This window comes from Volvox carteri (genome assembly GCF_000143455.1).
Source record: "Volvox carteri f. nagariensis unplaced genomic scaffold VOLCAscaffold_58, whole genome shotgun sequence".
NCBI lineage: Eukaryota > Viridiplantae > Chlorophyta > Chlorophyceae > Chlamydomonadales > Volvocaceae > Volvox > Volvox carteri.
Window position 1 is genome coordinate 73,502 of NW_003307601.1, and position 12,353 is coordinate 85,854.

General features: G+C 59.7%; 1 protein-coding gene across 1 annotated transcript; it reads right to left on the minus strand.

The window, feature by feature from the left end:
• Positions 1 to 1,372: 1,372 nt before the first annotated feature.
• On the minus strand, positions 1,373 to 12,313 carry VOLCADRAFT_107096 (uncharacterized protein; the record flags this gene model as incomplete). The annotated part of the gene is made up of 18 exons (XM_002956161.1): positions 11,900 to 12,313; positions 11,468 to 11,504; positions 10,547 to 10,656; positions 9,742 to 10,104; positions 9,167 to 9,319; positions 8,692 to 8,831; positions 8,361 to 8,427; positions 7,779 to 8,014; positions 7,217 to 7,302; positions 7,100 to 7,185; positions 6,827 to 6,931; positions 6,456 to 6,646; positions 6,199 to 6,248; positions 4,720 to 6,063; positions 3,937 to 4,278; positions 3,707 to 3,861; positions 2,381 to 2,824; positions 1,373 to 2,053 (listed from the first exon to the last, which is right to left on the minus strand). Exons 1-18 carry the CDS (start codon positions 11,930 to 11,932, stop codon positions 1,373 to 1,375), a joined length of 4,623 nt encoding a protein of 1,540 aa, XP_002956207.1. The 5' UTR covers positions 11,933 to 12,313.
• Between the last annotated feature and the right edge of the window lie 40 nt (positions 12,314 to 12,353).

Sequence of the window (12,353 nt, forward strand, 5' to 3'; positions counted from 1 at the left end):
CACACTCAATTGCTGTTGAGCTTTTCGCTCTTCTGCAACTCTTCATTCCTCATCATCAAAATTTCGGAACCATGATCATCCTGCCCCATAGGTTTGTATGTACGCCGCATATAGATGTATATACATTTTTGTATGTATGTGTGTGTTAACACACGTGTCAAGAGGCGTTACGTGCTATGAAATGCCACCAGAAGTAATGCATTCATTCATCCATACATGCAACACTGTTAGGATATGTTTCATTCTTCAGTGTGACGGCTGCAACCGGAGTCATGCGTCCAACGGGAACCTGAAGCGACCAGGGGAGGGAACCCACCAGGGGAAAGCCAAACTGGACGATAAAATACAATAACACGTACGACCAAACACCAAACTACATTACCACTTTCACCCATTTAATTTTGGTCTGGTCTGGTGGCGCCTTCGTGTATATGAAGGTTCCGGGTTCGATTCCTGGTCAGACCCCCGACATTGTTCGGGAGGTCTAGGTTTACTAACGCTGCTGAGGTGTGGAGATGAGGTCTAGTTGATGGACTAAGTTTCGCATGCTGAGATGGTGGTGGTGGCTGATCTGTCTCTACGGATGTTGGGTGACTGGATGAGGAGGGGTCGAGTTGGCAGGACCCAGACCGCCGTCGGTCGTACGGTGTAATCAACTTTCAATACATATAGTCCATGGCCTCCCGGCTTTGACGGACACCCCCCGCACTCGTGCGGCACTTGTAACTTGTAACTTTAACCGACACGCAGATGCACCTGCAAGCTCGGTCAGGGCCCCCAGGACCTCTCCCCACCCTCGGACTAACCCGCACCCTCCAGCAGTGCTCAAAAGAGGCCCCCGCAGGAGCTCACAGCGACGGCTCGCCTCTCCTCTCCCTCCCCCCCCAGCTGCCACACAGCACAGCTGCCATCCTTCGCTATTAAAACGTTAACAGCACCCCCACCCACCACCTCGGGGTCGGTGGTTCTAACTGTCCAAGTACAAGGAAGGATCCACAAAAGAGCTCTGTGCGCGAGGACAGCATTTGCACACTTAGCAGCAGCAGCACTAGCACTTAGCACTAGCACACTTAGCAGCAGCAGCAGCAGCAGCAGCAGCAGCAGCAGCAGCAGTGGACATGAAGCGGCCACAACTCACAGCCTACACTAACTAGCCTAAGCCGTCTTCAGCAGGCAGAAAACCTTCACGCCTCAACGAACGGCCCAACCCATTATCTCTATGTTCGATCACAACTCAATGTGCCACGGCAGGCAGCCGCGACTGCTGCCCCCGCCGCCGCCACCGCTCCCGCTACCGATTACGCCGCCGCGGCCACAACCATGCCCGCCACCGCTGTCCGTGGTCATGGCCTGCAGCCGGCGCGCCGCGGCCCTACACCTCACTACTTGCGACGATCAAATGCAGAGTCGCGGCACGGTACCGTTGTTCAAACTCGGCCCGCAACGTGGCGATGACCTCCTGCACCTCCGGAGAAAAAATATCGTGGCGTGGCGTTGGCATTGGCAACGGCTCTTGCGGCGGCGGGCCAGCCGGTGGTACAGCCTGCTTCAAGACATCCGCTGGTACACAGGTGGCCTGGCAGCTGACGTCAGTGCTACCGTCGGCTTCACCTCCGTTGCCAACCCCGTCGCAGCCGTCGCCCCGGCCGTCACCTCCGCCACCGTTCTCGCCCCGGCCGCCGTCAAGGCCACGATGTGCGCGGGCTACAGCGCCATTTTGTGCTGCCGCTGCAATTTCAACACGTGCCGGGCTGTCCGTCGTGCCGCTACCGCCCAACGCCGCCGCCGGCGCTGCCAGACGCGCCACTGCTGGCCCAGCGGCAGCGGTAGCTACGATGGCCGCGGTGTCGCTTTCATCGCCGCCTTCAGCTGCAGACGCGTTTGGATCCGGGATCGTAACCACCCGGGCTGGCTTGCCGTGCGATGGTGCTTCAGGCGTGCTAGGCGGCATTACGGCATTGCTGCCACTGGCGCCGCCGCCACCACAGCTGCGGCTGCCACCCGCTTGACGAGGACTTGACTCAGGTTCTGTCCGTGAGCGAGTCAATCCCATCTCCGGTGCCAATCGAACGGATTTAAACGAATTCAACGGATCGCAATCCGTTCCGGGAGCAGCTCCCCCCGGGTGTTCTAAACCCGCGGCCGCGGCTTCCACGACTTTGGCCAACGTAATCGTACTCTTTACCCCCCTTCGGGCATTATCCCCCAAGCCTCCTGGGCGACCTGGCATATGCGCCGTGTTGCTGCTGTTACTGCTGCTACGGCCACCAACAACGTCACTGCTGCTGCCGCCACCGGCGCTGACGCTGCTGTTGTTGCTGTTTCTGCTGATGCTGCCGTTACGTATGCAGCTACTAAGGCTGCAATCGCCGCTCCGTACCGGCATCTGGCCGGTCAACCAGACCAAGCGGCTATGGTCGAGGCGGCCGTTGCTGTTCGAGCCGGGCCTTCCAACACTGGGAAAAGCACTCTGACGGCCGCTGCGCGCGGCGCCGGTGGTAGCGTCGGCGTCGGCGCCGGTGGTGGCGTCGACGGCCCTGCCGATGTCAAAGCCGTTGCCTGAGTTGGCCTTTCGGTGCCGCACAGCCGTTGTATTGACATTTCCTGCCGCCAACGGCTGTACGGCAACTGCAACAGCCTCCGCCGTCGCTGCTTGGGGAGTTTGAGACCCTGTCCCTGTCCCTGTCCCAGACCCGTCGGGCCATCTCGCTGCTGCTCTGGCTTCTCCGTGTGCGACGGAGGCGGTGGAGGAGAATCGGGAGGCGGGGGGTGCTGTGGGCTCTGCTGCTACCCGCGCCCCCGGTAGTGGTCGTGGCTGTGGAGGCTGTGGTGGTGGTGGTGGTTGCAGCGGTGGTGGTGGGGAGACGTGGGCTGTCGCCGCAGGGCGCCGACTGGGAACCCCCTCCTGTGCCGGCTGGAGTGCCGCAACACGGCCATCTTCCACCGCCACCGCAGCCACCGCCGCTGGAGCTGACGTCATCATCGCTGGCGTCATCGTCGCTGACGTCATCGTCGCGGCAGCCTCCTCCGCTGGCGCCGCTGGCACCGCTGCCTCCGCGCACGCAGCCGTTTCGGCTGAACCGATATCCAGCAGCAACGTCAACGGCGATGGCGATGTCCATGTCACGGGCGAGGGGCGGGTGGCTGTGGTCTCCGAGTCATCCGCTGTCCCGTGTTGCTTCGCCTGAACCTCTTTCCGCTCCCCGGCCTCCTCTCCCTCCCTTGCTACGGAGAGCTGTTGGGGGGCCTGTTGATCGTTCAGTTGCTGTTGCTGCTGTCCCCCCCCTTCCTGTGGCTGTTCCCGGTCCTGCGGCTGATCTTGTTGATCCTGCTTGGCGTCCTCCAGTTCCGTCGCGGCGGCGACCGGGTCCGGGGGGTTTCCGAGCCTGACCGTGTTTCCCGTCGAGAGAGCGGCGGACGGTGCCGCCAGCGGTGGCGCCGAAGCGGGCCGTAGTAGCGGCAGCAGCGGCAGCAACAGCGACAGCGGTGGTGGCAACAGCGGCGGCAACGGCGGCGGTGGAGGCGGTGCCAGGTCCGCTGCTATATCTGCTGCTATTGCTGCCTTCAAGTTTTCAGGACATGATGATGGGGCCGCAGCCGGAGCACTACAGGGGAAGAGGCGAGAGGGCCCCAGTTTTGGCCCAGAGCGCAGAACCCGATCCGCGTCAGGATTCGGATCTGGATTCGGATTTTCAGCGGTCGTCACCTGCAGTGGCGCGGACTGTGATAATGACATGATCCCCAAGGCAGTCTCCAGGCCGCTGGCGCCGGGATCCGGATCCGCGTCGGATCCAACGCTCGAGTCGCGATCCAATTCTAGGCCTGGATCCGGATCCGGAATGGGGTCCGCTGCGTCTACATCTGGGTCGGCGTGCACAGGAGCTTGGTCGACGCACGGGTACGACGGTACGTGTGCCGTACGTGCGCTGTGCTGACCTGGCTTTGCCTCCAATGCAGATGGAGGTGATGGTGAATGTGATGATGAATGCGATGATGATGAATGTGATGATGAATGTGATGATGATGGCAAATGGTGCGACAACCTGGATCGAGCCTGTAGAGGTGGATATGACGGCCCGGCGAAGGTCTGCAGCGGCGGCGGTGGCCTCGTGAGCGATGTGTAATGGTGGTGCATCTCTGCCGCTGCCGCCGCCGCCGCCGTCGGGCCATGCGGCAGCTGCGTCGGTCCATACGGCTGCGGCAGCGCCGTATTACACGGCGCCTTCTCTCCCCTCGAAGATGCGGAAGGCACATCTGCGAAACCGACGGCCTCTAGGCCTCCGTACATCGATGGCGCCGGGGCGTATGATGGAAGCAGCTGTCCCGAGCCGTACAGTTGTGGGCAAGACGGCGACATCAGCGGCAGCAATGGCAACAGCAGAGGCAGCAGCGTCGCAGCTGGCGGCAGCGGCGGCGGCGGCGACAGGGCTCCCACATTACTCGGTACCGAGCCGCCAGTAATGGTAATGTACGAGGACGGGGTGGCACACAAGGAACCTGACAGACCAGCAGGGAGACGTGTGGTGGGCGGCCCCGACACACTCCCATGTACGAAGCTGCCGCCGCTGCTGGAAACGTCACCGTCGCCGTTGCCGCCGGCGGCGCCAACAAGATTGTATCGGCGCGTACTGCCGTCACTGCAATACACCCCATCACCGCTGCTGCTGCTGCTGCTGCAGCCGTCGCTGCCGCCGCTGCTGGACGGCAGCCTTACAGCACTCAGCGTCGACGGGAGGTTAAGTGCCGCAGCAGCGGCGGAAGCGGCGGCGCCTGCCGGTGCCGCCGCAGGGACGTGGCGGCCGGCACTGGGCTTGCCGTACGTAAAGCAGCGCGCGCGTTCTGCCGCCGACAGGGGGTGAGCAAACAACAATGCTAAGGGATGGTCGATGTCGATGGGCCGGCCGCCGCTGCCACCACCACCACCACCACCACCCCTGACTTGTTGGCTTGCAATGCCTTCGGTAATCACCGTACTAGCCGAACCCCTGTACGACGATATCCCCGATGCCAACGGCGGTGATTGCGGTGGAGACGACAGACTTGTCGTAACGACGGCGGCGGATTCCCACTGCAGGGCTTCCGTACCAGTCGTTGTCGTCATCGCCGCCGCCGCGGAGCAGGGTGCGGTGGCGGCGGCGGCAGCGGCGGTGGGGCTCCCTAGTTCAAAGTTTAGACCAGTGTCCCAGACGCTGTACGACGACGTCGGCGAAGCAGGAGCGGCATCGGCGGCGCCGCTGATTTCCGCTGGCCCCACTACAGGATCTGCCGGAGAGTACGGCGACGTAAAGCTGGGCGTATCCTCCGGTGACGTCGCCGCTGGCAAAGGTAATCCAGATTCCCCTGGTACCGCCACTGCCCCAAACGATGACGGCGTCGCCGTCTCTGGCGGCGCCGCCGTCACCTCCGCCGTTGCTGTACGGATCGATGGTGTTGACGCAGGCGGCTGCACTGCCGCTGTCGGCACTGTCGTCGTCGTCGTCGTCGTCACCGCCTGCAGTGGCAGCACCGCCACCGCCTCTGACGCAGGCGACGTTAGCACCCCCATTCCATTCAACCACTCACCCGCTGCCGCCGCCTGCACCGGTGCCGCTGCCATGGCGAGCGGCCCCGGCGGCGGCAGGTACCTGACCGCGGACAGAGCCCGGCGGCGGCCCGCCTCCGCCTCCGCCGCCTCCGCCTCCGCCGCCTCCGCTTCCGCCGCCTCCGCATGTACAACGCCCGCCGGCTCCTCGTCTGCTGGGTCGTCAAGCCGCCTCGACTGCGCCGCCGCCGCCAGCCGTACCGCCAGCGGCACGGCGAATGCAGCAGCGTTGCCGATGGCTGTTGGCCGCTCCATCGCCTGGCTGGCAGCGACTGGCTCAGAAGCGCGGTCAACGGTTTCGGAGCCGGTGCCAAAGGCGCTAATTTGGGGCCTTCCACTGGTTCCGGAACTAGCTCTCTCCACCGGGCACCAGACGGAATTGTGTGATCTGGAGGACAGACCTCGAGCAGCTGGCACTGGCGCTCCGAAGGTTGAGACGATGGTTCCGGAGCCAAAAAGAGGCGTGGTGTTGGCCAGCTCTCCTGCGAGACAAGGGCCAGCCGGAGCGGTTTCGGAGCTGGACGCTTGATTTTCGCTGCCAGCGGCGGCGGCGGCGGTGACGTCGGTGGGACCGTGAGCTTCTTGCTTCACGCGGCCAACCGCTGGACGTGCCTCACCCGGGACTGAAGCCGCGATGATACCCCCCGGGGGTACGGCACGGGCCGCCCTGTCAACACGAACAGCACCGGCAGCAGCACTACTAGCAGTACCAACACACGGTGCCGCAGCCCCCGCCGAGGCCGCCGGGGGCGGGGTTCCAGACTCCAGCTCCGGAGAAGCCCTCCCCCTCCCCCTCCCCCTCCCCCTCCCGTCCGGGGGTGCAGCCCGCGGCGACAAGAGTCCTGCCGCTGCTGGCACAGGGCCCAGAGCCCACGTCAGCTCCTCTGCAGACGACTTTGCAAGCCCCGCAGCTGCAGCCACAGCCGGGGCTGGGGCCGGTGCCGGGGTTGGGGGTAGTGTGACTGCGGTGCTGGTAGCCAGTACCCGGCCATCAAGAGCCGCATCAAGAGCCGCATCACCACCACCCGGTTCTCCGACGCTGGTAGTCGCAGCTGCAGCCGCAGCCTGGGGCGGTGCCGGAGATGACACCATAGCCGGGGCAGCCATCGACAGTCTCTGTGCCGCTGGTGGTGCTCCTGCTACTGCTGGTGGTGCTCCTGCTACTGCTGGTGGTGCTCCTGCTACTGCTGGTGGTGCTCCTGCTACTGCTGGTGGTGCTCCTGCTACTGCCGCTAGCACCGGAACTGAAGGAGCTGGGTACCCAGTGGGTGCAGCATCGATCTGGGCCACAGACGAGTCGGGAGCTGCCGCCGCCAGGTCCGTTTCGGCTACTGCCGGTGCTTCAACAGCCTGAGGAGTTGGAGCGGCAGCCAGCGCCGGCGCCGGCGCCGCAGCTGCTGCTGCTGCTACGTCTCCGGCCGCCACCTCCGACACCGACCGGCTCCCCGACACCGCTTCAGATTGCGGCGACGGAAGCAACGGTGATGCCGCCGCCGCCGCCGCCGAGTCTACTCTCACCACGGCGCCGGCTTCCGTCATCGCCCGGGTCACCGCCGCCGCCGCCGCCGCCGCTTCCATATCCACAGCTACAGCCTCTGCCGCCGCTGCACCGCAAGTAGGGGTTGCTGCACGCACCGCCCCAGCGGCAACACCAGCGAGGAGCGGTGCCGCTGCAGTCGCCGCCGCCGCCGCCGCCGCCGCCGCCGCCGCCGGTATCGCTGCTGAGGGCGCCGTGTAGGCGGCACCGTGAGTTGATACCGTGGTTGCGGTGGCGCCAAGTCCAGCTGGTGGCTGTTCGTCGATCAATGGGTCGTCCTTTACAACCGCATCAGTCTGTTGGTGCTGCTGGTTCTGGTGGTGCTCAGTCACTGCTGTTATCGGCACCCAGAGAGCAGCCCCCTCTCCCGCCTCCGGGACGAATCCTGATAATCCTGGTATGGATCTTGATTCGGATCTTGATTCGGATCGCGAGGCAGACGGCTGCATCAATAAGGTTGACTCCGCCAGGTGCGCAGGGGAACTACCTACGCCGTACGATCGTCCTTCAACGGCACAGGTACGGCTACTGCTACTGCCGCTACCGCTAGCTGCAGCAGCAGCACCTGACGATTGAGCCCCACTACAGCCGCCGCCGCCACCGCGGCCACCCCCACCAACGCCACGGTCCTCCTGTCCGTTCATCCGTACATTCATCCACTTTCGAATCTCACTGGGATCCTGATTTCGGACTACGTTCCAGGGGTCCTGAGATCTGGATCCAATCGTCTGCAATGTCACACCGCGAGCCAGCTCAGTGAGGAGCTCCGAAAGCGATTTGGTGCCGACGGCGTTCGCAGCGACCTGCTGCGCCTCCTCACCCTCCTCCTCCCCCTCCTCCTCCTCATCATCATCCTCATCGTTATCCTCATCGTTATCGTCGTTCTTTGTTTTGAACTGTGGGGTGCGGGGGAGGCGCAGGTGAGGGGGGAAACAACCAAGAAAAAGAGATGTATGGGGCGTGAGAGAGGCGTGTGTGTGTGTGTGTGTGTGTGTGTGTGTGTGTCTGGAGAAATCTAGCTTGTAACGGAAACCCAGTACTCGACATCAAGGCTGCGGACATCAGATCCAAACTTTGCGCACTGCGCAAGATCGCAACCTAGCGGGGGTGGTGGTGGAAATGTCCCTGGGAGATAGATGAATCGTGTACGTACGTACGTATGTATGTATGTATGCGGTATTGGGATTTAGTTCTTGGTACTCGGTAATCGTGTGTGTAATAGACGCTCCGGATATGCCGTACCTCGATGACGCGGCGGAAGTGCTCGACGGCGTCACATCCCGCCACTTCTTTCTCGTCGGAGAGGAATCTGGCCAGGAGCAGGAGGTCCCTGCAGCGGGTCAGTGGGTCGTTAGAGCAGCGGAAAAAATTGTAACCACTTCTCAACCATTTCTCAACCATTTTTCAACCACTTCTCATCTACTTCTCAACCACTTCTCATCTACTTCTCAACCACTTCTCATCTACTTCTCAACCACTTCTCAACTACTTCTCAACTACTTCCCAACTACTTCTCAACCACTTCTCAACTACTTCCCAACCACTTCCCAACCACTTCTCAACTACTTCTCACCGCATGGCCCTGTCCGCCCTAAGTCTCCAGCAGTGCAGCTCCCCGCGGTCGAAGAGGGAGCCCGAGGGAACAGCGAGTTGGTGGCACACACGGCCATCCAGCGACCGCGCGTCAGGCTCAACCAAGAACAAACTCAGTGTCTGTACGACATGGACAGCATGACGAACAGCAAAAGAAGAGCGGGAGGGCGGGTGCATCCGGGAGGGGCGCGAGCCGGGAGGGGCGGGGGGGTTATGTTAAATTATATTTTATTTTACATATTATATTATATTTTTATTTTATAGAACATGTCGCAATATCAAGAAGGGAGAACAACTGCATTCGCGCAAAGGGTATCGGTTCTAGATTCACTTGTTTCATTTGTTTTTGGAGTTTTGTAATTGTTTTTAAATTTAAACTTTTCCCGCCCAGTTGCGTACCCCACTCAGCTTCCGCCCGCCGCCCCCTTGCCCCTCCCCCCTTTTTACACACTCACCATGTAAAAGGCCTGTGCCGCCGACATTGCTGGCGACGGCGAAGGTTTCGGAGCGATTTCGTGGCCGCCTGAAACGTTCCCACAGCAGTCACTTACGACATGTCGTACCAGCGCCTCGATAACGTATCCCTTGAGCGGCGGCAAGCTGCCAGCCTAGGGTTTCAGGGTTTCGGAGCCACGTGGGAGGGAAATTCAAATTCGCCTACAAGAGTCCGAAGTCAAAAAGAGGAGGAAGAAGAAGAAGATAAGAGAGCAGATATGGGTTTGGGGTTTGAGCTATGGCAGAAATATAGCACCAGCAGCACCCAACATGCTAATCCTGGTGAAGTAACGCAACCAGCACTATAGCAGTAGCAGCAATACCTCTGTAGCAGGACTGTAGCTGTAGCATCTTTCCTAAAACTTTTTTTGAGGGCCTGAAATTTCGAACCAATAATATTTCGAACCATGTAAGGAAAAAAACACATCACGCCTCACACACCGTCCCCCCCCACCGCCCGAACCATCTCCCCACCTCCCGACATCCCCCGCCTTTCCCCCCCGAGCCCCCCCCCACTGGGGCCCCGCCCCTCCACCTTTCGCTGAAAGATCTTCATCATCATCACTGCCGTACGCCCCGGGGGTGACCGCTCCAGGGGACATGAACCGGAGTCGGAAACCGACACGGGTCGGCCCAGGGTGGCGCTCTCGAACAACAAGTCGGCGGAGAGCTCCTCCCACTCCCCCTGCTCCCGCCGTTCGGGGCCAGAGGGCGCCCCAGCTGGGCCCCCAGCTGCCGCCGCCCCCACCTCACGCTGCTGCAGAGCCTCCGCCTCCTGGGAGCTAGCGGCGGCGGCAGTAGCGGTAGCGGTGCGAAGCACCCGTACGACAAACTCGGCCGATTTCCTCTTCTCTTTAAGCTTCACATTTCTGTTGCCGTATTGTTCGGCGAGGAAAGCCTGTGGGACGATGTGAATAAGGGAGGGAGGTGGGTGGCGAGAACGGCGGAGAGGCAGAGAGGCAGTGCCGTACTACGTGGGCAGTGATGTGTGTAAGGACAGGAAACAGAAGAGACTCAAAAAACTCAGTCGTTTTGATAAAATGCCAAATGCTTGCGATGACGAGGAGAAAGTGAAGAGGGGGGAAACAGGGCCTGAGGAAAAAGAAGGTCAAAACTTTCTACCTTTAATTCATTTGTTAGGGCCGCTGGCGGTACGAGCGATACAAAATCTCCGTACACTGCATCAGTCACCCCGTAGTAGTTGCAGCAGCATCCCATCACCATCACCACCATCAACATTTCCCCCCTCCTCCCCTCCCTTTCCCCCTCCCCCCTTCCCTCTCTCTCCACCCTCCTCCTTACACACACATACATACATACATACACACACGCCTTCTTACCTCGATCACCCTGTGAAGCTTCCGAATAGTGGATCGTGGAAGGACGCACTGGGTTCGTACGACAAGGTCCACGTCACTGTCCTTCAGCGCCGTACCCTTCAATGTAGATCCTGCGGGACGAAGACAAAAACAAATTCCGGGGCGGTGTGTGTGTGTGTGTGTGTGCGTGTGTGTGGAAATGGTGTGTTTTGTGTGAAAAGGGAGGAGGAAAAGCTCCCATAAGCCCCTAAACACAGCTCCAGTAACAAATTCCCTAAAGGGGCACAAAAACGAACGAACAAAAACGAACGAACAAACACGGAAGGGTAAAGGGAGGAAGGGGGGACGCCGCCTCTCCTCTCCCTCCCCCCCCCCCCACAAAACGAGACCAAAACCCCAGGCGGTCGTTACGATGCCCTCCCTCCCTCCCTCCTAGTCCCCCACCCTCCCGGACTTAGCCGGGTAACGCACGACGAAGGTGATGTTTCTTGGGGGGGGGAGGGGAAACAGCTGACTCGGTAAGATCGTGGTCAAGATGATGATGCGACAGAGACGCACGCAGAGACATCGGTAACGTTTCTCAATTGCATGTACCCCCTCTAATCGCATGTTCCCTTCTTTTCCCTTTCCCTTTCTTCTACGGCCTGTCGACTAAAATTTCCAACCTAAAACACACAGCCACGCGGTCATGGGCCAATGCACTCCCTGTCTCGCGTGTGCGACACCCCCACCTCCACACACCTTCCAACGCTCATCTCCCCCTCTTCCTCGCGCCTCTCTTCTTCCCCCCCACACCTCCCACACCCCTCTCCCCCCCCTCACATACATACATACATACACACATACATACATACATACACACATACATACATACATACATACATACATACATACATACATACATACATACACACATACATACACACACCTCTCATCACTCACCGTCCAAAAGTACCTTGGGCTGTTCCCCCGGACACACCTGGACACCACAGGAGGGGACAGGACATGACTTGACCGGGGGGAGGGAGGGAGAGGAGCGAGTGAAGGTGATACCAAGGAAAGACTGATGCGCTTAAGTAGTACAGAAGTAAAGAAGACGTAACTAACCAGTCGGCGGTTACCGTAGCGGAACTAAAGATTTTACAAAATAAATAATTATTTGCATGCCGGTAAAATGTTTTGGCAAAATTCAGAGTCTTTCTGTAAAATCTTTAGTTCCCGGGAGGGAATTCGGAGCGATGCCGTAAAATATACATGGCCCTTCACGCACAACAGGCTTTTGGCACTACCTCTTATACTATTTTATACAGAATATTGTAACATATCACTATATCAACCTATTTCTGGCAGCAGCATGGGCAAGCGCAAGCTCACCAAACACCGCTTCATTGACAAGCTGCCGGCCATACCATACCATATACGGCAATGCTCTCGCGTCCTTCATCAATCATAAGAATTCTGCGGCTGCTACAGAATGGTGAATGTTTGGAGGCCGTGTCTCGGTGGCTTGGCTTCCAGATGGGGGTTTACAATTCGGAGATTCTTAGTTTGAGACGTGTCGTGATGATTCTCATAGCCCCTTATGCGTGAGAGGGAGGCGGGCAGTGGTGTTGCATGGTTGGGTAGCTTTGCGGGCCGGTAAAATCCCAGGAAATCATCCACAGTACCGTAAAATCTTGGCAAAATCCGCCAGCATGCGGTAAAATACTTCGTTCCGTAAAATATATTAAAATCCATAATTTTGCGGTAAAATCTTTATTTTGTAAAATCTTTAGTTCCGCTACGGTATGAAGAAGTCGTCCTCGCGATGATGTTAGCAGTGGTGGTG